The 27,100-nt window shown below is 40.6% G+C and overlaps 1 protein-coding gene across 2 annotated transcripts in view; it reads right to left on the reverse strand.

Annotated features, from left to right (window-relative positions):
- alk (ALK receptor tyrosine kinase) overlaps nucleotides 1-27,100 on the reverse strand; it is a 426,012-nt gene that overhangs the window by 79,148 nt on the left and 319,764 nt on the right. For both annotated transcript variants that reach the window (XM_086273707.1, XM_086273706.1), the window contains exon 5: nucleotides 19,369-19,502. In XM_086273707.1, the coding sequence (XP_086129833.1) occupies nucleotides 19,369-19,502 (134 nt within the window). The remainder of the gene's footprint in view (nucleotides 1-19,368; nucleotides 19,503-27,100) is intronic.

Below are 27,100 nucleotides of genomic sequence, written 5' to 3' on the forward strand. Positions count from 1 at the left end.
CTATTGAAATTGCACTTCTTTTTCTTATACTGAGATATCTCAGATTGATTAAATGTGCTGTTATACTCACCCTCTACAATGAAGGCAACAGATAATAGTTATTTTTTTGAAATTCTCTTTCACTGCTTGTGTTCTTCACAACAGATTCAAGCTGAGTACATTTATTAGAACTAGAATTTAGACAGGAATAACATTTATCTTCTCGTACTAATAGTAAGGTTCATTTAACTTTACACAATGCATGGCAGAGCTGTCCGCCAATGCATTACAAAGGCTGTACTTTTTCACTTTTACTCGAGTAAGAAGTTGCTTTAGTACTTTAACATTTACTGGAGTATTTTTTAAACACAGTGTCTGGACTTCTACTTAAGTAAAGAATGTCTGTACTTTTGCCATCTCTGTAATACTTGACCTTAAAAAATGGAATATTAAAGTTTGGTTTCTGTGTAAGTACTATAAAATAAATTCTACTTGATTTGACACTCTCTATACACAAAAATGAGCGGAAAAGGTTCCTCTTGTGGTGGAACAACAGCTATACTAAACAAGCCCATTCTAAGAGCTGTCATTGAACGTAGTTCTTGCACTGTGGGCACAAAAGATAGAAGTACTTTCTACAAGTTAGTAGAAATCTCAGAAAGTTCCGGTGTGCACTGCACACGGTTGAAAAACAGGTATTTAAATATAAAACTATAATTTGCATATGTGTAACTTTGTTTTGTTGTTGACTTTCACACAGTTATAATGATGCTGTATAATTCTTAGCATTGTTTCCTCTGGTTATTTTTCTCAGTTTGGTTGCCCGTGGTCTGACTTCATAAGACATTTTATACCACCAGAAAGCTTTCAGGAAAATAATATCAACATTAGAGCCAGTGGAAAATTTCTCTCAATGTGTTTTTTTTTCTTTTATCTGCAATGTTGTGGTCATTTCCTTAAAGTATACAAAAGAGTGAAATTCACAAAGTGCATCATTGTATGACATGCTGGCTGTTCCAACTTTTGTTTCTTGCATTACCACGACTCTGCATCTACAAAGCTAAGTAAACATTGTTACCAACCAATAATACAGATCAGCTTTGACATCAAAGCGTCTTTCCCACAGTCAGGGCGACTGTGGTGAGACTGTAGCCTTTGTTTTGTTTAAAATGATCAGCATTATGCCACGGGGCTTTGATTCCACAGCACTGGCCTTGATGTTTCATATCTTTTTCAGTCTGATGAGCAGGTTTGGGTTTATTTCACGGGAGAAATCATCTCAGTGCACTAACTTTAAGGTAAAAAGTCATAACCACTATTTTTACTCCACTACAGGAAAAATGTTTGCTACCCATTGCTGACACACTGACTTCTTCAGAAGGTGATGCAATATATCAGAGGCTTTTTTAAGGACGTAAATTTTTGTTAATGCTGTTGAAATTTGTACCAGCAATAGATCAAAGTCATAAAACATCATAGAGCAATACTTTTTAGTGCACTGAACAGGATCAGTGAAATTGCTTAAAAACATAGAGCTTCCTCAAGAGTTTGAAGACATTTCAAACAGATAACCATTTAAAAATGAAATATATTGTAGGTTAGGGTTAGGTCATTGGTAGAATGAATATATATATATATATATATATATATATATATATATATATATATATATATATATATATATATATATATATATATATATATATATATATATACAAGACTAACAAGACTAGTTAACAAGACTGGCTACGGATACCGACTACGGAACGGAGCAGTTGTCAGCCACCTCCTGTACATGGATGACATCAAGCTGTATGCCAAGAGTGAACGAGACATCGATTCACTGATCCACACTACCAGGATATACAGCAATGACATTGGAATGTCGTTCGGACTGGAGAAGTGTAGCCGGATGGTAACAAAGAGAGGGAAGGTAGTCAGAACTGAGGGGATTGAACTACCAGAAGGCAACATTGCAGACATAGAGGACAGTTACAAGTACCTGGGGATCCCGCAGACGAATGGGAACCATGAAGAGGCCGCCAGAAAAGCTGCAACCACCAAGTACCTGCAGAGGGTCAGGCAAGTCCTGAGGAGTCAGCTGAATGGTAAGAACAAGATCCGGGCCATCAACACGTACGCCCTGCCCGTGATCAGGTACCCTGCTGGGGTAATAGGCTGGCCAAAGAAGGAGATAGAAGCCACTGACATAAAGACAAGAAAGCTCCTTACCATGCATGGAGGGTTTCACCCCAAGTCCAGCACCCTGAGGCTGTACACTAAGCGGAAGGAAGGGGGCCGGGGACTGGTGAGTGTCAGCACCACAGTCCAGGATGAGACAACGAACATCCAAGAATACATTGGGAAGATGGCCCCAACTGACCAAGTGCTCAGTGAATACCTCAGGCAGCAGAAACCCAAGAAAGAGGAGGGAGACGAGGAACCATCATGGAAGGACAGGCCCCTGCACGGTATGTACCACCGGCAGATAGAGGAGGTGGCTGATATCCAGAAATCCTACCAGTGGCTGGACAAAGCTGGACTGAAAGACAGCACAGAGGCACTAATCATGGCAGCACAAGAACAAGCTCTGAGCACAAGATCCATAGAGGCTGGGGTCTATCACACCAGGCAAGACCCCAGGTGCAGGCTGTGTAAAGATGCCCCAGAGACAATCCAGGGTGCAAGATGCTAGCAGGCAAGGCATACATGGAACGCCATAACCAAGTGGCCGGCATAGTGTACAGCAGGGGTGCTCAATACGTCGATCGCGATCGACCAGTCGATCGCAAAGGTAGTATTGGTAGATCGCATGGCATTAAAAAAATAGATGCCAGCCTATCATCCATCCCGTCACTTGATTGATACAGGGAAGCCAGTCAGATGACATCGGATTTTTTCTGACGCTTAGGTCGCTGCGCAAACAGCGGCGCGAAGTGTAGTAAAACTGACAAGCTAGTCAGCGAGTTAACCCCAATTTTTAGCTCTCGGTTTTTTCTAAACCTAAGAAAGGGTTAAAAATGAGTGAGGGAGCTGGACCAAGTAAGAAGACAAAAACGTATCACTTTCATACGGAATGGGAGGAGGACTTTTTTTTCACGATGTCATTTTCGAAGTGCGTTTGCCTCATCTGCCAGGCTGCCATCGCAATGCCAAAGAAGGGAAATGTGGAGCGGCATTTTCGAACTGTTCACGGAAAATACGACACTACATTCCCGCCGAAAAGCGAGCTAAGAAAGAAAAAGGTGAAGGAACTAAAATCCCAGTTGTCCGGACAGCAGTCATTTTTCACACAACAAACTTCAAAAGCGAAAGCCGCCACCGAAGCATCGTTCCGGGTGAGTCACATCATCGTTAAAAACAAGAAGTCTTTTCAAGATGGAGAGATGGTAAAAGAGGCATTCGTTGAAGCAGCTGACTCATTGTTCCGAGACTTTAAAAATAAGGCAGAAATAACATCTTCGATCAAAGCTCTCCAGCTGTCAAGAAGTACAGTTACACGGCGCTGTGAAGCCATGGCGGAGGATTTAACCCAGCAACTTTGGAAGGACATCGGAGATTGCCAGTGTTTCTCACTGCAGTTGGACGAATCTACGGACGTGAGTGACACAGCCCAGGTGTGCATTTTCATTCGTATGGTGTTTACTGATATCACTGCAAAAGAAGAGCTATTAACAGTCCTGCCCATGAAAGAACAGACGCGAGGAGAGGACATATTTCAGTCGTTCAAAAACTTTATCGAGAAAACCCAGCTCCCAGTGTACAAATTGGTGTCTATTACCACAGATGGAGCACCCGCAATGGTTGGCCGCTTGAATGGATTTATTGCCAAGTGCAGGCAGGACGATGCTTTCCCGGACTTCCTAAATTACCATTGCATAATCCACCAACAAGCGTTATGCGCTAAAATGCTCAACATGAAGGAGATCATGAATGTTGCAACGAAGATCGCCTGTTCTATTCGCGCCAGATCTCTTCAAAGACGGTTATTTCGTGCACATCTGGAGAAGGCTGACTGCGACCACTCTGAGTTGTTGCTACACACTGACGTGAGGTGGCTTAGTCGAGGGAAATTCCTGCAAAGATTTCGAGAGCTCTGTCCGGAGATTAAGGAGTTTTTCCGTGTAGCTGGACAAGCAGAATACATGCAACTTAATGACGGTCAGTGGCTATTAGACTTGGCATTTTTAACACTGGAATTCCCAGCTTCTACCGTTCTACCTTTAAAAGCCGGAGAGCAGTCAAGTCAAGAAGGCTTCTACCTGAGACCCCCGCGGAGTCATCATTTTGCGTTTCTACCTTTAAAAGCCGGAGAGCAGTCAAATGCTGGAAGTGGAAGCTAAATTGGCTAGTCATTCATATGTATATTGGGTCGTTACCTAGGAATTCTGGAGGGAGGGGATTGGGGGAGAAATCAACACACATGAGTCTAGGTCCTTTGTTGCTGACATTTATTGATAAAAACAGTAGTTTCATTTCATGTTATTTCCTTTTTCATTTCAAGCAAGGAAGTGGATGTAGTTAGTAAGTAAGATATTTCAGACATTATTCTGACACAGAGGAGGAGATACTGGAATTATAATTAGTATCTATGCATGCATTTGTGATTTTGTTTGACCTTCCCATTGCTCACAATTTGAATTTGTTCACACTGCAGATGAGTGTCTCAGTCCCCAAACAAGCTCTCTTTTTCGGTGGAGAAGCAGTCTCCTCATCCGCAGTGAGTGTGGAGAAATCAACACACATGAGTCTAGGTCCTTTGTTGCTGACATTTATTGATAAAAACAGTAGTTTCATTTCATGTTATTTCCTTTTTCATTTCAAGCAAGGAAGTGGATGTAGTTAGTAAGTAAGATATTTCAGACATTATTCTGACACAGAGGAGGAGATACTGGAATTATAATTAGTATCTATGCATGCATTTGTGATTTTGTTTGACCTTCCCATTGCTTACAGTACAAAAAACCAACCATTTGTACACATATGTACTAATAATAATAAAAAGTGAGTGCAACACTGCAACCCATCACCCCGTCGTTCAGTGGTCGTTGATCAGTGGTCCATTGTGGCACCATTCAGAGCACTGGTACAATAGTACCAGCAAGATATGGGAAGACATTGCAAATGTACTTGGATTTTAGGTTGCAAGCCACCCAAAACTTGATCCCAAACTTGTCAGGTTTACTTGCAATATACTGCAGGAAACCCGTCACCCCGTCGTTCTGTGGTCCATTGTGGCACCACTGATCAACGACCACTGAACGACGGGGTGACGGGTTGCATTGTTATGTGGTCACACCCCCGTCGTTGATCAGTGGTCCATTGTGGCACCATTCAGAGCACTGGTACAATAGTACCAGCAAGATATGGGAAGACATTGCAAATGTACTTGGATTTTAGGTTGCAAGCCACCCAAAACTTGATCCCAAACTTGTCAGGTTTACTTGCAATATACTGCAGGAAACCCGTCACCCCGTCGTTCTGTGGTCCATTGTGGCACCACTGATCAACGACCACTGAACGACGGGGTGACGGGTTGCATTGTTATGTGGTCACACCCCCGTCGTTGATCAGTGGTCCATTGTGGCACCATTCAGAGCACTGGTACAATAGTACCAGCAAGATATGGGAAGACATTGCAAATGTACTTGGATTTTAGGTTGCAAGCCACCCAAAACTTGATCCCAAACTTGTCAGGTTTACTTGCAATATACTGCAGGAAACCCGTCACCCCGTCGTTCTGTGGTCCATTGTGGCACCACTGATCAACGACCACTGAACGACGGGGGTGTGACCCCGCTGATCAGTGTGACCTGACCCCACTGATCAATTGTGATCAAGGGTATATATATGATACAATCTCACTGCACTTAGCCTAACCCTTCATTGCCCTGAAGAATCCTGTGGTGTACGGACCTCCTCTCCAAGGAAAGAAAATGCAGAGAAGACTCACCACCCAGCAGGCGTTGGAAATGATCCTGGCGGAAGTCGACCCTTGTGACTCGGATGGAGAAGACCTAGAAGTTCAGCCGGATTCGGACTCAGAGCTGTCTGATCAGTCTTCCGGTTAGTTTCATTTCATGTTATTTCCTTTTTCATTTCAAGCAAGGAAGTGGATGTAGTTAGTAAGTAAGATATTTCAGACATTATTCTGACACAGAGGAGGAGATACTGGAATTATAATTAGTATCTATGCATGCATTTGTGATTTTGTTTGACCTTCCCATTGCTCACAATTTGAATTTGTTCACACTGCAGATGAGGAGACTGCTTCTCCACCGAAAAAGAGAGCTTGTTTGGGGACTGAGACAGCGAAAGATGGCACAGTGTGGCGTGAAGAACATGTGGGGACCCGTCTCCCTTTCACCCCTATAGAACCGTACGCTGCAGATGGAGAGCCAACGGCTAAGGCCAGGAGAAGTATCTTGAGTCGCCTTCAGAGCTTCCTGTGTTTCATCACTCTTGACATGCTTCGTAGCATTCAAGAATGGACTATTCAACATGCACAGCAAACGGAGCATGTTTGTTGGTTCATGGACCTCCCTGAACTAATGGCATTTATTGCTATTGTCATCTTGCGGGGGGTTTACAGGGTTCCATCTGTAAATGACTGCTGGTCAGCAAACCTGGGAAACCCACAGATAATTGGAACTATGGCACGAAACCGCTTCCAAGACATCATGCAACACCTACGCTTTGATGACAAGTCCACCCGCTGTGATCGAGCAAAGACTGATAAGTTCGCAGCAATTTCCAGTGTGTGGGGATCATTTGTCACCAACTGCATCACGTGCTACAACCCTGGTCTACATATCACCGTTGATGAACAGCTTTTCCCATCAAAAACTCGGTGCAGTTTCCTGCAGTATATTGCCAGTAAACCGGACAAGTTTGGGATCAAGTTTTGGGTGGCTTGCGACCTAAAATCCAAGTACATTTGCAATGTCTTCCCATATCTTGGCAAGGACCCCAATCGTCCCACTGGGGAGAGACTTTCCGAAAATGTAGTTATGAGGCTGATGGAACCATTCCTGGACAAGGGCAGAAATGTTACCACTGACAATTTTTTCACATCGCTTTCACTTGCGCAAAAACTTCTTAGACGGAAAACCACCATCCTCGGCACAGTCAACAAGATTCGCAGGGAAATTCCTCAATCCACTAGACAGACAGATCGCAATGAATTCACCACTCAGGTATGTTGCAGGTCTTTTGTGGTTCTATGTTTATGTGTTTCATTGTGTGTAAAAGGGCTATGGAATTAACAATTTATCTTATTTCTTAGGTGTTTTCAACCTCTGCTGCCACGCTGACGGCGTATGCGGCCAAACGGAAGAAGACAGTATATATTCTTAGCAGCATGCACAGCGTGGTTCAGACCGAAAACACTACCAAAAGGAAGCCAAACACTGTCACCCTTTACAACAAGACAAAGTGTGGCGTGGATGTGATGGACCAGATGGTTCGGGAGTACACTGTCCGCAAAGGAACACGGCGCTGGCCAGTTGCCGTGTTTTATAACATGATTGACATGGCAGCACTGAATGCACATGTGCTGTATCAAGAATGCACCGGGACGAAGGAAAGACGGGTGGACTTCCTGGTAGCCCTTGCAACCGAATTGGCTCACTCTCATGTAGCTGCGAAGAAGGAAAGAAAAGAACAGTTGCTTCGGACACAACCCTCCACACCGAGCCCTGGAAAAAGGGCCACGTGTCAGGTCAAACACAGATGCAAAAAAAATCAGGCCACTGTGCGATGTGTTCACTGCTACAGGTACACATGTGGTAAATGCAGGCGACAGATACCGTGGCAGTGCCAGGATTGTGAGTGATTGCTGAAAATGTTGTAATGTACTCACTCAATTTTTGTTATTATTTGTAAACATGTGTACAAACGGTTGGTTTTTTTTCTATTTTCATCAATAAATGTCAGCAACAAAGGACCTACATGTGTGTTGAGTTCTCCCTAAGATGGCATACTGAAACACTCCAAGTGTTTGCAAGTAAACCTGACAAGTTTGGGATCAAGTTTTGGGTGGCTTGCAACCTAAAATCCAAGTACATTTGCAATGTCTTCCCATATCTTGCTGGTACTATTGTACCAGTGCTCTGAATGGTGCCACAATGGACCACTGATCAACGACCACTGAACGACGGGGTGACGGGTTGCAGTGTTGCACTCACTTTTTATTATTATTAGTACATATGTGTACAAATGGTTGGTTTTTTGTACTGTAAGCAATGGGAAGGTCAAACAAAATCACAAATGCATGCATAGATACTAATTATAATTCCAGTATCTCCTCCTCTGTGTCAGAATAATGTCTGAAATATCTTACTTACTAACTACATCCACTTCCTTGCTTGAAATGAAAAAGGAAATAACATGAAATGAAACTACTGTTTTTATCAATAAATGTCAGCAACAAAGGACCTAGACTCATGTGTGTTGATTTCTCCACACTCACTGCGGATGAGGAGACTGCTTCTCCACCGAAAAAGAGAGCTTGTTTGGGGACTGAGACACTCATCTGCAGTGTGAACAAATTCAAATTGTGAGCAATGGGAAGGTCAAACAAAATCACAAATGCATGCATAGATACTAATTATAATTCCAGTATCTCCTCCTCTGTGTCAGAATAATGTCTGAAATATCTTACTTACTAACTACATCCACTTCCTTGCTTGAAATGAAAAAGGAAATAACATGAAATGAAACTACTGTTTTTATCAATAAATGTCAGCAACAAAGGACCTAGACTCATGTGTGTTGATTTCTCCCCCAATCCCCTCCCTCCAGAATTCCTAGGTAACGACCCAATATACATATGAATGACTAGCCAATTTAGCTTCCACTTCCAGCATTTGACTGCTCTCCGGCTTTTAAAGGTAGAAACGCAAAATGATGACTCCGCGGGGGTCTAAGGTACTACCCCGAAATGACTGCTCTCCGGGGGTGTAAGTGTTAACCGATCTGACAAACATGTTGAATGACCTTAATCTACAGCTGCAAGGAAAAGACAAAACAGTGATCAACATGATCAGCTCAGTTAATGCTTTCAAACGAAAGATGCAACATCTCTCTTTAAAGCTGCAGCGCCATGATTTGATAAACTTTCAAAACCTGGCGTCAGAGCTGGAGATGCAAGGGATGGCCTGTTTGCAACTTGACAGTGCACGCTACACAGAGCAGATTGACAATTGTCTGTCAGAGTTTGACAAACGCTTTCAAGACTTTTCTTTGCTCGAGCCAGTCGCTACCTTCATGTGCTATCCTTTTCGGGAAGATGCTGATGTCGATTCACTCACATCAAAAATTGCAAAACTATTTCACCTGAACTCTTCTGGAGTGGAAGATGAGATTTTGACACTACAAGCCGACATTGAGCTGAAGTCCAGAGATCATGGACAGTTCTGGAACTTACTCACAGAAGTAAAGTACCCCAACATGAGGAAATGTGCTGCCTCTTTGACTGCATTATTCGGCTCCACTTATTTATGTGAGTCATCATTTTCCCACATGAACATCATTAAGTCCAAGTAACGTTCCACCATGACTGATGAACATTTGGAAGTGTGTTTGAGGCTGGCCGTCAGCAGCTACTCTCCGGACTATGCATCCCTGGCTGATTCAATTCAGTGCAAGTCATCAGAGGAAACTCAGGTAATGACAAAAAATTTACATTGTTAATTGTGTTGTGAAATATTGGATATTGCAGTTATGCATGTATATACATTGTAGATATAAAGAATCCTCAATATATTTATAAATAAGTATATGTTTTGGATTTTTGTAGTGGGTAGATCATTTTGACTTGGTCATTTTATAAGTATCTCACATGCGGAAAAAGTGTGAGCACCCCTGGTGTACAGGAACATCTGTGCCGAGTATAACCTGGAAGTCCCAAGGTCAAAATGGGAGATGCCCCCAAGGGTGGTGGAGAATGACCGAGCTAAGATCCTGTGGGACTTCCAGATACAGACGGACAAAATGGTGGTGGCTAACCAACCGGACATAGTGGTGGTAGACAAACAGAAGAAGACGGCCGTAGTGATCGATGTAGCGGTTCCGAATGACAGCAATATCAGGAAGAAGGAACACGAGAAGCTGGAGAAATACCAAGGACTCAGAGAAGAGCTCGAGAGGATGTGGAGGGTGAAGGTAACGGTGGTCCCCGTGGTAATCGAAGCACTAGGTGCGGTGACTCCCAAGCTAGGCGAGTGGCTCCAGCAGATCCCGGGAATAACATCGGAGATCTCTGTCCAGAAGAGCGCAGTCCTGGGAACAGCTAAGATACTGCGCAGGACCCTCAAGCTCCCAGGCCTCTGGTAGAGGACCCGAGCTTGAAGGATAAACCGCCCGCAGGGGCGTGCTGGGTGTTTTTCCATCAGGGTTTGCCAGTTACTGAAAGTGTGTGTGTGGATCTGCCTTAACTTAGTCAATATAAAACTTATAAAGTCTGATTGCTAAAGCCTCAGTCACACACACCTGGAAACTTGCAGGGAACTCCTCGCCAACCTCTTGTCGCTAGGGAAAAATATCTATTCGCCGACTCGTTTGTGAGTGGTTGCTGGCGCCAAAAGGAGCTGCACCAAAAATCTCCTTGTGATTGTTTTCATCACTAGCAGATTACCACTGTCACCCGCATGAAAGTCACAGGCTGTATCCCTCTTTGCACCCAGTTTCACCTAGCATCTGCTAGCAATCTATAGCAACCATTCACCAACTGGTTGGAGAATACAAATTTATTCCCAGTGACATGAGTTTGCTGAGTGGTTTCCTAATGGTCTCTTGGCCTGCGTGACGAGAGCCTTAGCAGTTGATTTTACAGCATCTACCACCAACCTCAAGCAACCACTTGTGTATCCCTCAACCGGTTGACATTTTTCCATAGTGACTGAAGGTTGCCAAGGGGTTGCCAACCAATCCCTAAGCCTGTTTCACTGGGGCCTGAATTCCTCACAAATTCCCTTCTGTTATGTTAAGATAATACTAAGAACTGTACACATTATAGACCAATAAAAGATTTCTGTTGCTATAATCAACAACTGGTTAAGCTACTTCCCAACCCTTCTGTACCTACATAAAAATGATTACATAAAATGTGCTGTTTGATATTAAACGGATAGGAGAAACTCAATAAACAGATTCACCCCAGAAGTCTTCATCCATAAATATGCTTTACAGACTGTAATTAGATTTAATGTTGCTTTAACTTGATTGACTTGTCAATACTAGTTTAAGTCCATAACATCCAGAAATTTCCTCCTCTTTGCCAGGTTTGTGCTGATTCAGACATCTGTTCCATTTGGCGTATGCATGTTGTGAACACTCTACTTGGTGCCCTGGGCCATTTAACACTTGCTCAATATCTTAAAATGAAACTGCCTGTATAGATTGCCTTGGAAAGGTGCCTGCAACAGAAACACAGTTTGGGTTGAGGGGATGCTGCTTGCAGAAAGGCCTAAGGCAAGAGATTAGAGGTAGAATGTGATAAAGCTTAGTACTGCCAGAAAGGCTCTTGTCTTGGCAAGTTGTATCTTATGTTAATTGATGAGCTTTGTTTTCCTGTTTTTAACTTTCTCGTAGTTTTTTGTCCTCGTATATTCTCTCAGTGATCCTAACATGTTTTCAAAAGACTTCAAAGTATCCTCAACAAAATACAAGATCAACAGAAATATCCATATAATTAGCTCCAGGTAAATCTCACAAATAGATGGACTTCTGATTGCCTTCAAGGCTCCTAAAGGCTTTGAACGCAAAGTAAATGATAACTTCTTTTTAATATAAGCTTAATTTATTTATGAAGTAGAGATCTGTGATCAAAAGCTGTATTTTTATAGTGCTCTTTTAAGCCAGACCGTGAGGCACAGTATAACAAGTACTCTGCTAGTAAACTCTGATACAACCAGGAGTTGAACAACCAAAACTAATTACAGGTTCATCGTATGCTTCTGAAAGTTCCTTATTAATACCAGACAATATATCATCATGTTGCCTAGCAGCCACATAACAATGGACTAAAATCTGCAGACAGGACAGTGGACCAGTGATTGCAAAATATAAAGATCACCTTATAAATATACGTTAAAGGAACTACACTGAATATTTGGGTTTTTTCATCCCTTTTAAGTGGTGTTGCCCAATCTCTCTCTCTCTCTCTCTCTCTCTCTCTCTCACACACAAACAGACACACACAAACACAGTACATTATGAAGAACACTGGTATTAGATGAGCAGCTTGTGTCCTATATTTAATTAAATGTTAAACTGGAATTATGTACAAACTATATTAAATGCAGCAGACATTTTGTCTTTTCTCGTGGCCCAACAACATTATTTGACTTGATTTTATTATTTAATTTTATTTGACTTTTAGAGTGAAATTAGACACTCATTGAATCAGGAAAAAAATTATATGTCCACACGCCTAGCTAATTTGTGTCAGCCAATAAACAACCTGTATCAATCAACAAGATGGTAACATAATTACATTAATGGGAATTCCATATACTATCAACATAAGATAAAAAGAATAACTACCAAATGTTTTTTCCTGTACAAAAAATGTACTACATTTAATGTATGTAACTGACACCAAACATACTGTTTAACTGCCACTGAACAACATGAACTCTATGTGGGTTAAATATCTAATCCATAGAGCATTAAATACATGTTATTTATGCTTCTTCATATTACAGTTTATGAACTGCAAGCAGACAGTATAGACATCCAACTAAATTGGTTTATTACATTAGGCATGATTAGATTGATATTAAAACAGATTAGCTGTGATTTTTGAAGCTCAGCCTGAAAGAGTTACGCATGTGGATGTGTACATTTTGTGGTTTTGTCCTTGTTAGAGGTATGGCAATATGGCAATGCATGTTGGTTGGCTGGTTAGTCGGTCTAACTCTTAATTTCCTAATCAGAGTTAAAGTAAAGTAATCAAACAAATATGAAATTCTGTAGAGACATTCATGGCCCTAACAGGTTGAAATTGTGTTTCATATCTTATTAAATAGAACACTTGATGCTTGTTTTGACTGAAAAAGGAGTATCAAGCAGAGTAGCTACTTTGTTGTTGTTGTGACCATACGGTCATGTGAAAGTTTCCACAGGACCCAAAACTAAGTACTCTCACTGCTTGCATAGAAATTATAAGGGTATTATAATTTCTATGCAAGCAGTGAGAGTACTTATTCATTTGATCATCAACAAGTATGAAAAAATACACACACAATTACTGCTTCCATAGGAATAGGAAGTAAGGATAAGCAGCAGTAAGTGCATTTGACCAACACAAGATTTGGCAGTTTGATGGTCTGGGGCATTCAAGGGTCTATTAATACAATGCAATAACCTTCCAAGAAACGGACATCATAAAATGTTAAAATAAAACAGTGACAGTAGAGTTAGAGAAAGACTGAACAAGTATGGCTTACTCGGGAATACTCCCAGGAGAAATCTCTTTACATTTTCAAAGTTGCTGCTAAAGAAAAATGAATTGTGGAATAATAACCTCATACCAACTGTTATGCACGGTGGTGGAGGGGTAATGACTTAGGTTTGTTTTGGAGCGAAAGCTTGGCTGAAATTTGGTTATGCGACAAGACAGTGATGTATCATCGAATGGCCCACCCAAATGTTCAGAGCTCAACCTGACTGACATGCTGTCATGGTACCTTAAGAAAGCTGTGCATGAATGAATGCCTGCAAACCTTAATGAACTGAAGAAACATTATAAAAAAAAAAGCATGAACCACCACATCAATCTAAAAGGCTGATAAAACTAAATTTGCACCAGACAATATGCTCAGCTTGAGGCTGCAAGAGTGAGATTCACACAACAATAGAGGATACTGTGTCTACATCATACTGGCTCCAGCAAGAGGTTAATGTTAATGAAGAATCTTAGCAACTGCATTGGAGGTTGTGAAATTTGGTATACATATTGTTTTAGAAGGAGATGACACATGTGGCATCATCAGCAGCCTAATTTTTATTTAATCCCTTTAAGGCTTAAAAACACTTTTGAAACAATAGTATTGATATTATTTGGAGCTGTGGCCTGAAAGCTGCCTAGTGCAACATTAGGGGTGTAATATACACGTATTGACACTATGTGGACTAAAATATTGGGCCACACCGCTGAGTCTTTTAATTCAGGTATTTTTAGTCCTGCTAGAGTTACATAAAATCAAGGACCTAGCCAAATGGTCTACATGGAACAAGTAGGTTTGTGAAATTTCTTACCCTGTAGATATTCAAAGAGCAACAGCAAGTGGTATTATTGCAAAGTGGAAGTCTTTAGGAACTACAGCAACTTATCTTACTGTAACTTAAGTGGCAGACAACAGAAAGTTACAGATCAGTTGCTGTTTGCTGAGGCGCCAACGCTCTGCTGACTCAATAACTGTAAAGCTCCAAACCTCTTTTGACATCGACGTTAACACAAAAACTCTCCATCAGGAGCTTCATGGCATGGGTTTCTGCGGCCGAGCAGCTCTTGTAGGTGTATTGTGTAGGTGGCCCAGTACTGTAGTCCATACGGTGCAGATATATGGCTGAGAGTTTATTTCATGCACTCAAAGAGCCAAAGTGAAATAGAAATCTAAATTAAAGCCTGATGTCCTGCTATAAAGTGAATGGTTTTTTCCATTACAAAATACCATCAACCATCCTTCCACATGTCCACACTCTGTCCACTACAGTAGCTTTCTCCAAACCCATTTCCCTCATAGCATTCTCCACAGGGCCATGTTTGATTGATGGGCCTAGGGACACTTCATGGTGCTGTGTACCTAATCGTGAAGTATAGACTTGCTGTAACGCTCCATTAATGCCCCGCGGCAGCATGGTGTAGTGGTTAAGGAAATGGACCAAGGAAGAGGAGGTCAGTGGTTCAGATTCCCTAAGGGTTCGCTGCTGCCTTCACTCTGCTCATTGTCCAATTGGAAAAATGAATTGTGACAGTTTGTGGGGTAATTCATGAGCACAAACACAGAATTATGCACTTGAGCAGATAAACGTTGTTATAGACGTTAAGGCAAACGTGACCCTCTGGCTTGTCACAGAGGAAAAAGTCAAATCTGCTATTGACACAATCTGTTAATGAGCTTGTCAGTCATCACAGAAGTGTCTATTTACTCTCAGGTTAAGAGTGTTGCTGACATGTTTGCTGAGTTTGAATGATTACGTTCTCTGGACAGATATGCGACAACCATAAAGAGAAATACTGGCAGAAGGTAGGATTCTAACTTCCTGTCAGAAGGATGAGCACTGGAGATAGGCATACAGCCACACAAGTCACTTTAAGGGCACCAAATTGGATTGCTTGTTGGTCCAGTGACTGATGAGTTAATTAAAGTGGAAGGGTATGGAGAAAGAAGTCAGACACTGCTCCATTTATTTATTCTCTATTGACTATCTCCATGCACTTCACTAGCTAGAGTAATCGCTGCCTTTCTGCCCATGAAAACAACTAAAGAGGAGGAAATGGACTTTGTCAAAATTACAAATCAGGTGCAAAAGATGAAAAGGAGACGTAATTTCAACTGAATGCATCGTATTTAGATGAATTATTAGCTAAATGATTATAAATAATACATCCATTCTGCTAATACAGAATATCTCAAGGCAGACCTGCTAAAAAATCAAATAATGAGTGAATCAGTGAATTAAAACCGTCAGACTGAATCATGCGTTTCTTAAAAAAAGTCTTCCAAGTCTAAAGGAAATTGTTACGCAACCATAACAGTACCAACAGTCTGTGTCCACAGCCTCCTGTCTGCTGAAATTAAAACTTCAAACCTTTGGGACCAAATTAAACACAATTAATCACCGAAGTCTGGATCAGTCTTACAGCTATTCACCCCAAAAGCTTGATAATGGAGGTCATTAATAGTAGTAATTAGCAACTTTTCAGTGCAAGGGACTAGAACAAATAAAGCAAACGAGTGTATTTGTCAGGGATTTAGTGTGAGAGCCTTAATGGAGCACTCTGGCTTCATGTTCTGAGAAGAGAGGTAATTTGAGCTCAGGTTTGTGACAGGTGCTGGAGGAAAAAGTGGGGGAGGTTGAGAACACCACGAAACGTGGTGAGGCCACACGGCGAGCGTGCCGAGACGGATTAGGACTTTAGAAGTGGGATGTGTGTCGTGGGTGTTGCACTAGGGACCCAGGTGGTGCCCGAAGAGAGCGTGGCACGTCTGCATGCTTTTTTCTCTCTGTCTATCAGCCAGAGCTTATGCACTGTCAGGGAAGAGGAACAGGGTGAACCCAAAACAAAGAACAATTAGATACTGTTCAACTAAAGCTGGATTTGCATGAGCAGCATCATACTCTTTGTAACAGTTACACAAAGACCCACTGGAGAATCACTTCTGTTTTAAGTGAGATGGAAATTGTTTTGATTGATGTGAAGTTAGGCTAATTATATGTTTTTAAAATTTTGCACTTTCATTAGCAGCATTTGATTGAATGATTCAGTTTACAAAGAGAATTTTGGGGTAAGGGAAGACTTACCCCTAGTGAAGACTAGATATGCACTGAACTGAACTGCATTTCCTCTCCTTCTCTTTCTTCCTCTCTTGTCACACTCATATACACAAATGTATTTACATAGCTGATAACCAAATACACCTTTGAACCAAACTCAAGTTTAAACACCTTATTTAAACCAAATCTGAAGACATCCACAAGACAAGTCTTTCCTGCGGTTCAATCTTCCTCTTTCACCTGGAGCTAAATATTGACCAAGCATAAAAGCCATTTCATTGTTGCAGAGTGCAAAGAGACTCTCCCTCCATAAAAGCAGAAGGGATTACATTTGCTGGACTGTGAGCATCTCTCTGAATTTAAAAAAAGGCCCCTGGGAATGATCACCATTTTTCTTTTTTTTTTTTAAAGATGTGCTGTATTTTTTAATACAAAACTACAAGGTAAAGGATCACTTGACTGCATTCCAGTGCTCAGCATAACAAGCAGTCAAATATAAAGTGCAGTGCAGGTCTTTGTTCAAGTGATCCACCCAGAATCAGTGGCCAGAAATCACTACGACACAAACGTGGGAAGAACTGTTTACGTGCAGCTAAAGGTAAAATGCACATGTGTTGATTTTTTGAAGTGGAATGAAGTAAAAACAACCAGTTCAATAATGCAACAATCGTCAAATGTAAATTCACGTTACTTATAAAAACATGGCATATAATTGTAGCATGTAGAAAAGTTCAGTCAGCCTTTCACTTGTTAAATTTCAGAGCCTTCTGACTCATGACCTTAATTAGGTCCAAACTGACTTGTTTGGAGCTGTAAGATCAGATCATCTGTCAGCTGCTGACAATGAGCTTCATAAATTTTCTGACTGTTTAGGCTCCCGGGAGTAAACACTGAAGAAACTGAAGATAACTGATGCCTCGAAAGCAGAAAAAGGCATCTGAAAGATATGAGAAAGCTGCCAGCTTTTTTCCACTTTGCAAAATGTCCTTAAACGAAAATGTGAAAGTCGGGCACAATATATGGAAGACTGACTTCCCTACAAAATTCAGCACAAAAACAAAATCTTAATCATTTTAAAATCATATGCTGCAGACATTATGAATTCAAAATCTTAATCCACATTTCTGGAGGAAAGAATGACTGGAGTTTGATTAAAATAACACCTTGCATGCTGTCAAGTGTGGGTGTGGATATATTCAGATTTGGCATGTATGATAACCAATGGCACATGAAGGATTGCATGAATAGAGCCCAGATTGAATTCCTCTAATTAAAAGCAAATTATGAGTGCTATGTCATGCAGTCAGTTGAGAAGTGTGAAAGGAGGCTGGCTTTAACAATATGACAAAGCTCCAATGTAGACCTCAAAGTCCAACTTAAAGTACTTGAAGAAATTCAAGCTGAAGCTTTCAGAATGGCACTCCAGCTAAAGATCTGTGGGCAGATATTTAACATGCTGTGCCTGAAAGAATATCTCAGAGCTTGAAATGATTGGCAGAAAAACAGTGTGTGGAAAAAGTAAAAATGGAAAGCTACTACAGCTGCCAAACGATGACACCGAGTCTTAGAAAGAAGCCCAAATTTTATAAATGCAAATTCGATTTTTTTCTTCTTTTTGTAAATTTGTTGTCTTTTAAATAAAAAAAGGTAACACTGCAGTTTGTTGCAGGGGCTCTAGTTATCACGTAATATGTGCATAAAAAGGTAACAAGAAAACGTTTTTAAAGCATCACTTGTAACAAGACCAAAGACTAGAAAAACATCAAGGGGATAAAATGGCCAGAACAGCAGTTTAAACACGAGTTTAAATAACGTGAACAAAGGTAACGTGACTCAACGAGAAAGTATAATGCTGGATTCTCATTATAAATATAATGTTGTAATACATAAATTGGCAGTGTGTTGCTGCCAATTTCAAGATTTAATTTATTTGATTACAAGAAGCTAATGGTGAACCATTTCTCTTGGTCATTCTTAACTTGATTATTGCTTTTTATGTGGGTTCTGTGGTCTCTGAGCTGGTTGGGTAAACAAGTTTTCCTAAATAAGCCTGAAACGAACCCTTGCTTTTTAAAAACTTATACTAGGAAAAATCCCACAGCTTTTGACAAAAAATGTGATTTCTTTTTTTAAATAGAGACATTTTATACATGCAGATTAAGGCATTCTCTTCCAGTAAATCAGCACCGGGTTGGTGTGACAAACAGGTGCTGATTTGCACTTTTCTGCCCGTCAAACATCTGCCAGTTAGAGGAAACAAGGAGTTTATCTGTGTTTCTACATGTTACATGTTTGAGGAAAGTCTGCTGTGCTTCTGCATCTAGTTCAGAGGAAATTGAATCAGTTTTATTAACTCAATTTTGAGGAGCTTTCGAGGTTGACAGAGAAGGATATTATTCCAGTCTAGACCAGCCTACGCATTTCATTCAACAACATGCTATAATGAAGTTAAAAATGACTGAGTGTAACTATGCAATTTCCATTTTGACATGTTTAAGAACTCAGTCACTCTGCAGACATGTGAGACACATTTGTCCACATACGCATCTGAAAACAAGGGAACGACTGAAAACGTAAGAATCCCAAAATTTTGTTATGAGATATATTGATTTCTATCAGTTTGGAGCCATTTGTAATTAATCTTGCAGCAAATAACTTTCATTATATATTAATTTTATTACTCAGTTACTGATATAAAATGATTTACCTTCCTCACAGTATTTAATTTGTAGAGAAGTAACAGCAACTATTTTGTGATTGTTGGAAATCTCTTTTGGAATTACTGAGTGACGAAAGCCACTCTTAAAAGTCTTTAACTTTAATTAATTAACTTTTACAACAGCAACGAAACACATCACACACACATCAGTGGCAGCTACTTACCCATGGTGCAGTTGGTGGTGAAGTGGGGCTCAATGGTGGCCGTATCATCCTGCGGGATCCGCTGATCGTAGCTGGCTGAGATCCGAAAAGGTGATCCTCCGTTTGTCCCCAGCGTCAGGTGGACCACTGCCCAGCTGCCAAGAAGAGAAAGCAGGAGCAGGATCAGTGCGAAGAGCAGACACCATGGCTGACAGAAAAACCTACACCGGCTGCGGTTGAGAGGAGTGAGTGTAGCTTGGGCCTGCTCAGCCTGGACGACGGAGGTGGGACTGTCCAGGGCTGCACTGGAGGCTGACATGGTAGCTGCCTCATTCCCTTCCATTTTGGGAGGGTCCCTTTCTTCCTTTGCATGGTGATGCATGGCCCACCCTTTGAGGCCACCCAGACTCTGCAGGTGTAGAGGAGGTTTTAGAGGTGGCCAGGTGTCAGGTGGCGCCCTTGTTGAAAGATTACAATAAGCGGTGTGAAGCCGGCACACGCTTACGGATTGAAGCCACAAATACAGAAAGTGTGTGGTCAAGAATCGCCAACACACTGAGGCCAAGTTCTAGTGTGTTAGTGAGCTGAAAGTCCTGCACCAAATGCTGTTTTCCCTCAAACGCCCAGCTGGCTTTGTGCAGTTCAACTGTCCCTAATTTTATTAAGCAAATTGTGCTGATTTCTCTTTGGCTCCCAGCTCATCAACAATCTCTCTCTCTCCCTCTCTCTCCCCTCCTCCTGTCTCCTGCCCATCCCTACATACAAATCATGACAACATGTATAGTTAATGTCCTGTGAACAGCTACTTCCCTGATGAGATCGTAAATTCAAGTATGCCACACCTGCACATAGACACACCAGCACAAAGGCTACAGAAAGCTACAAAAGTTCTATATGTTGTATTATTAATACAATAGTAACAGGTGGAAAAACTACACCATGCATAGACCATACATATTTTATTAACTACATCTTTGACATGTTGCATCGACTGCAGCACATTACAATGCTCATGCTCTCACATAATGGTACATATATTTAGCTGTTATTTAATAGACTTCTGTGAATTATATACTATAGATAACATTTTTAATTAATCTTTTGTGCATCTTAATCTGCATCTAAAAAAAACTCCTGAAATAACAGAAAATACAAGTGAAAACAAAAGCAAATATGTTGTGTTTAGACTGAACTAAATTGTAATAATGTTTTTGTGATTCAAGTTTATGTCACACATAAGCCACACGCTGCCAATCCACCGACAAACACAGGATCGTGACGGCGAAAGTCAGGAGTTAATAACATTACTGAAATAATAAAACTAACACTGAAGCTAAAAAATAAGTAGAGAGGCATCCACCAACCAGGGACCGGAAATGGCGAATTGTTGGAATTCTTGGCCCTGATTTGGTAGCTGGCCGGTCAGTTTCACAAACGTCTGATTATGAGCCGGTCCCTTTCATGCATGCATAACATGCAGAGAGGGGTGCAGGCAGATAATCGCTTATATTTTACACCAAAACAGCTGATCCGAATCTTAAATCACCCTTCATCCAGTTGAACATGGACATTTTGAAGAGGCAAAACAAAGGCAGCCAGGCACAAGCCAGCAGCCTCGGTATGAGCGAAAAGAACAAAACAGTTATAAAGAATTATAAGAGAATGTCCTGCTATCACATGGCTCTGGTGAAGATATAAAAACACCGGAAAATGATGTAAGCAAATCAAAATAAATTTGTTTTGTTATATAAATCTTGCTTTTCTTTGATAAGGTCAGATGTGCCAAGTAAAGGCAGGTGTACAGAAACTCATTTTCAGCTAATTATTTGCACATCTTTGCAGCACTTTATTCGGTCAGAGAAGATGTAACTTACTGCAGTTTGGGAGGAACTGTAAAGTTTAATTATTACTTTTGTTATGAAAACAAAACAAACATTTTCAGACTCCACTGCTCGCCAATGCATTACATGTTAACTACCATGTGGTCGTGTCCTGGTGTTTTATATGGATTGCCAGCCGATAAAACCTTTTTCCCCTCCTGGATCCTCGTTCTTTGTTTTTGTCAAACACTTTTGTCCCTCTAGTTTTTCCACTTCAGCGTACATCCCCTCACATCCATTCCAATAGTTTCAGCAATCTCCTTCCAGGAATTTGATGACATTTGTGACATAACATTGTTATCCTCCCACTGATAAATTCGAAAACTGTGGGGAAACAGTACCCAGAAACGCCAAAGGGGACAGTGCTGAACATAAATCAGGTGTTAGTTGGAGGAACTACTAAAGTAAAAAGTATATCTTTATTGTAAAAATACTAAAGTTTATGCTTTTGACTATTGCATTGAGAGTCCAAGCCTAGTTTCTGTATTGTAGGTGTTTTTAGCCTCCCCAGAGCCAGAGATTGTATTTATTGACCATTTTTAAAAGGTACCCAAAGACATGGATCTGGAAAAATTATATATTTTTTCTTTTTTTTCCCTGGAAGTTTGGCTGTCCATGAAGTCTTTCATTAAATAGAAATCCGAGTCTTGTGATTTCAACTCATTGATATGAGTCTTGAGACATTTTCAGTGACCACACAAAGATTTCCTTCTTAAGACTGCTCGTTTCTAACAACTTTGAAAAATAGTTTGGTAGGTTGTGGTCAAATCTTGAGTGGTTGTGAAGAAAGTAAATGAAATACTATAGAAAATAATGCACACCTCCGGGCTAAAAAAGTAGATTTCCACCATAATAGAAGACCTTGGAGTCAATGGGAATGCATTGGTAGGAAGCCTTGTGTTTCTTTTCACAGATTTATTTCCCCACACCTAGGTAACTTAGATCTATTTCCACACAAGGATTAAGAAAACCAAACACTTTCTCTGCTTTATAAAGGTTTTAAGCCTTAGACCATTAGTGATGTTATTTTGAGAGATCTCAGCAGGTCTCTAGCTTTCAATTATGACAAGTGCACTGGGTAAAAGGGAGCTGTCTGTGTTTATTTTGGGGTTTATTTTGTGCTTTGTTTGGGTAGAATCGTGCTAGTAAGAGTACAGCAAATATGAATGCGCACACAAGCCCCCACTACACAAACAGGCTCTGAGCTTTTCTGATTTCCCCAATGTCTGCGCTCGAACTCAGCAGGCTTTGCGTTGCTACTTTCACCAGCTTTCCTTCTTATGTTTTCCCCCCCTTCTTTTTTATGTTGCATTGCCTCTCCTCTGTCCTCCCTCTTTCTGGTGCTTTCACCTCTTTCCATTTACTTTTCGCTAAACCGTCTCCGCACCATCTCTCTGCCCCTCTTTTCACCCAGACACTGCTCACAGTGGAGGGAAGATGGGAAGTGATGTTACAGCACCATAGTACACCATTAGAGAACAGCTCTGCGGTATGGGACCTGCTACCTGTCATTCCCCTTAATAAGAAGGAAATGAAACCCTAGATAAGAGCTGCCACTGTCTCCTTGATAACCTTGAAATGATTTGCCAACTAAGTAATATACACATGATCTTGCTAAATTCACCACCAGCTCAGCTAAATATAGAAATGGTTTGGCTACATGATAACAATAGGTTTGTTATTGTGCAGGGATGTTTAAAATAGATCAATTCAACACTACTCAAGGCAACCTCATGTCCAGTTAGATTCATATATTCAAAGACAAAATTAGTAAAACCTATAATTTAGCATGGACGTATACTGCACCATTTCCAATGTGATCATAAGCAATTTAAGTTTTCAGCTGTTTTGCTAAGTTCTTAGTGTTTTTGGTGTTCTTGGCTAGTTAGCTAGTGGAGGACTTGACCCACTTACTTAGTTTGGCTGGTTGGACAGATTTAGGAAGACTTCTACTGGTTCCGAAGTTAGTTTATTTAAGAATGACGGACCCTATTATGTTCTTCAGTAGTAGCAAAAAGTGTCCTCAATAATGCTCAAAAGAAACACGATGGACCAGAACTCAACAGCTACAGTGATAACAAAGATCTGACTATGAATGATGATATGAATTTTCAGGGTTTTTCAGCCTTTTCACTTTAATAAAAAGGAACAAAACACTCCTAAAACAAAACTGCTTTATCAATATAGAGCACTGTCTCGAGACTGATGAGGAATTAGCTTTAAGATGTGTCTGGAAATTGCAAACTTGATTTCTGTCCAGTAACAGGATAAAATCCTGTGCAAGTCTTAGTGTACTCAATTATTTTCATGTTTTTCATGCTATGTCTGTGCTGGCACTCACGGGACTCATTAACAAACCGGTGGATACGAAAAGAGCTGCCAGAATACATCAGTCAAACATTTACATCTAATTAATAGTATACCATACGAGGCACAGTAGCCCTAAATAAAAATACAAAAAAAGATAATGGATGATAAACACCCCTCATGTGGGAAATAGATATACATGACTAATCTGAGTGCAGATGCTAATAATTATCATCATGGTCCTCTGTGTCATAAAGGCCTGCTGGTTATTTAAAATCACCTGACCTTTGTGCAGACTGCTGTTTTTTCAAAGACTCTCTCATGATGGGAATGTTTTCTTCACCACAGGAAAACAGAACAAAACAGCTCAGACTGACTAATCTTTGCTGCCAATTGACAATTCTCATTTCATAATGCTTTTCATTTATGCTCCCTTAGTGCTCTGCTCTGGCTAACGTAGCTCTTTTAATTTTCATTTGTTGTGAGTGTGTGCATGTGTGTGTTCGTAGGCTGCTTATGTCCTAACCACATTACGACTTATTTGTTATGGGTTCTGTTTTGCATTATCTGTGACTGTCATCTATCAGGACAAACAATAGACAAAGACGTGAGTTATGTTGTATGTTCTTTCAGTGTGGTAATGCTTCCCTAATGCTGTGAGGTGGACACTGCCAGAGTGAGCATACTGCACAGAGACAAGCTTTATAATTGCCTCATATACAGGACTATTGTCCATGTGTGTGGGTGATCCCGAGTTGGACTGAAGATACGGTCTAGATTAGATTTTGTTTGGTCATATGATTAAATTCAGTTGATAAAAATATAGAAAAATGATTTAAGTAGCAATATCAAGGCCTGGCAAATACTCCATTCCCTCAAATGGCCACTAGAGGCCAGCTCCAAAAGTGACAGGGGTGCCAAGACAGGAAGCTGTAGACCCAAACTGTCTGCTTGGGCCTTATTTCAGCTAACCTCTGACCCTATTAGAGCACATGTGTATACTGTTTTTACATAATTGTCCTTACAGCTTTATCCTAGATAATTAAAACACTTGGTGCAGGTGAAAAAGTTTTAAACTTTGTAACCCATAGAACTTTCTTTAAACCTAAATGTTTCATATAGTTGCTTATAAGACGTAGATGAGGGAGGATTTCGTTTTGTTTTCTTACAAATATAGGACAGACGTCCAACGCTTACAGCAATTTGGTGATGTTTTCATTAAGTATTTTTACTCCTTTATGATGAAATGCTACATATCTGTTGTCAAAAGTGGAACGAAAGAAACACAGCTAAGCTGCATAAATATGCCAGAGAGGAGAAATTACTGCACTTTTGTCTTTTACATCAGAAATATGCTCATTCAGTAAACTAGTAAACTCAACAATATCTCCTGTTGCTTGAGCGGCTCTCTGTAGAAACCAAACGAGTCATTCTATGGCAGAAAAAATGAAACTATAATATGCCGGTAATAACAAAATGCAGCCTATAGTATTGGCAAAGCCATTTAACTTGGGTCCTCAAGTCTGAGTGCAAAGAATGGAAAAGGTTTTTCAGAGTCCAAGTACCCTGTTGAATGTATCTGCAGTAAAACCAAAGGAAGGGGAACAGAAATGGAAACTGCTTTACATGGTAATGGAATTTTTACCCCCTAAGAGACATAGGCAGTGATTTTGATCATTCTGGCTATTTTAGATCGAAGTGGTATTTTTTTTTCATGGTGGAAAGATGAGATTGATTGAAAATGATGCTCGTACAAAATAGGTAAGCATGGAGGCAACTGGGTTTAAGGACTTCAGAGGTGGGTGGGGGGGGATCTCTACTTAAGCCACATTGATTTTGACTGTCAAATGGCATAGTGCACAACAAGCTTAAGCCAATATGTCAAGAAAAGATTAGACTGAATGGCCTGACATAGCCGAGCTGAATGAATGCCACTTCTCCACGCTATGCAGGACGCTTTTGAATGGTATCTGTTATGCTGTAATGCCACTAGACTGATAGGGTGGATGAGATAAGTAGGGTTGTTTCATATTAGGGACATGTTTTTAATCTCTCTCTCAAAGATGTCTCCAAGATTTAAAAAAATAAAAAATTTGTTATGTGGGAAAAATAACTCCGTATACACCTCATTCTAGGAAGCCAAACTTTGGTATCAACAAATATATACCTTTTAGACAGTGAATAACAAAATTGCTTGATTTTGGCAGTTTGTGAACACTTTGGAAGAATGGCTTAGACGACAGTAATCACGAGGCTTTCACATAATTTGCAGACTAAAACTTGGGATCGCACTCAAAGCAAGCATTAGCCATTGTACATTCAGATGAGTCACACCTGAATACAGCTATCTTGCATTTACAGTGCAGAGCAAATTATTCAGTGACTGAAAAACGAACAATCTGCCCCAAGCAAATTACAGAGGATGAAAGCAAACCCAAGCAAACAAACAACCCCAGATTAAAAGGGAAAAAAAAGAAACAGGATGCAAGTGAGTCCACCAGGGATTCATGTCAGTGTGATATTTTCAGATGGCCTAAAAACAGAGACAAAAAAAAAATCCAAAGGCAGACCAAGTGGGTAATCAATGGCCACACCTCTTACTGCAATGTGACTACTTCAGAAAGGTTTGTTTACAGTAATTACAGGATATGTGAATTGCAGAAGTTTTTGAAAACACATGTGCCTTTTCCCAGAAGCTCATGAATACTCAAAGATAGAGCTGATGTGTTGATAACTGCACACTGACTTCTCTTTTGACCTGGCAGTTTCATTTCCATTTTGAAACCTGGATCTATGATGGATTTTCCAATAAGTTATACTCCATGAGCAATAATTAATTGTCCTCTTATCCCTTCTGTTTGGAGTCATGAAAGGTCAGAAGCAGGGAGAGCAGGACCAAGACCAAGGATAAACCACATTAGTGACAAAATATATGAAAATAATTTAGTCACAAACAGCATGAAATGGTGAAGCTGGAGTTGAGGTAAGCTGCAAAGTGGTTTGCTGGTGCTCAGCGGCTGTGGGCAGGCTAATTCGGTTTAAATAGCAAGGTGTAAAAGATATAACTGGTTGGATATGTAGCAGGGTGTTGGTTGAGCTGCTGTGCTCAGCCTGAGTTCATGGCCATGCCTGAATAAAGTATACTCAAGGTATACTCCACCTTGATTACACACAACCTAGCCAATGGGGCAAGAAGTCAAACAGTGAAGTGAAATGTAATTTTTTTAACTAAAATGTTCTTTTTTATGATGATCATTTTCAAAAAACGCGATAAAGTCTATATTGATACACACGTAAGACAAAATATGATAACTTTCAACTCTAAATTGAAGACTGAGAATGATGAACCTAATCACATTCTTCACTTTCACACACACTTTATTCCCCGTTGTCGCAACTTTACACTCTCGGCTGCAGCTTTTCAGCTGCCAGCCGCGCACATCAACAACAACAGCAACCCAGTCAGGACCGAGTTTAGTCCTTTTATATGCAGGGTAGGTGTGACGAGCCGATGCAGCTCAGGTGTGTCCACCTCCCCCCGCAGTCATGCCGCCGTCCACGCCCCG

The sequence above is a fragment of the Aulonocara sp. 'chitande type north' Nkhata Bay genome, linkage group LG19 (genome assembly GCF_057382095.1).
Source record: "Aulonocara sp. 'chitande type north' Nkhata Bay isolate Kocher_YH1m ecotype deep benthic linkage group LG19, A_spYH_male_GT1.1, whole genome shotgun sequence".
Lineage (NCBI taxonomy): Eukaryota > Metazoa > Chordata > Actinopteri > Cichliformes > Cichlidae > Aulonocara > Aulonocara sp. 'chitande type north' Nkhata Bay.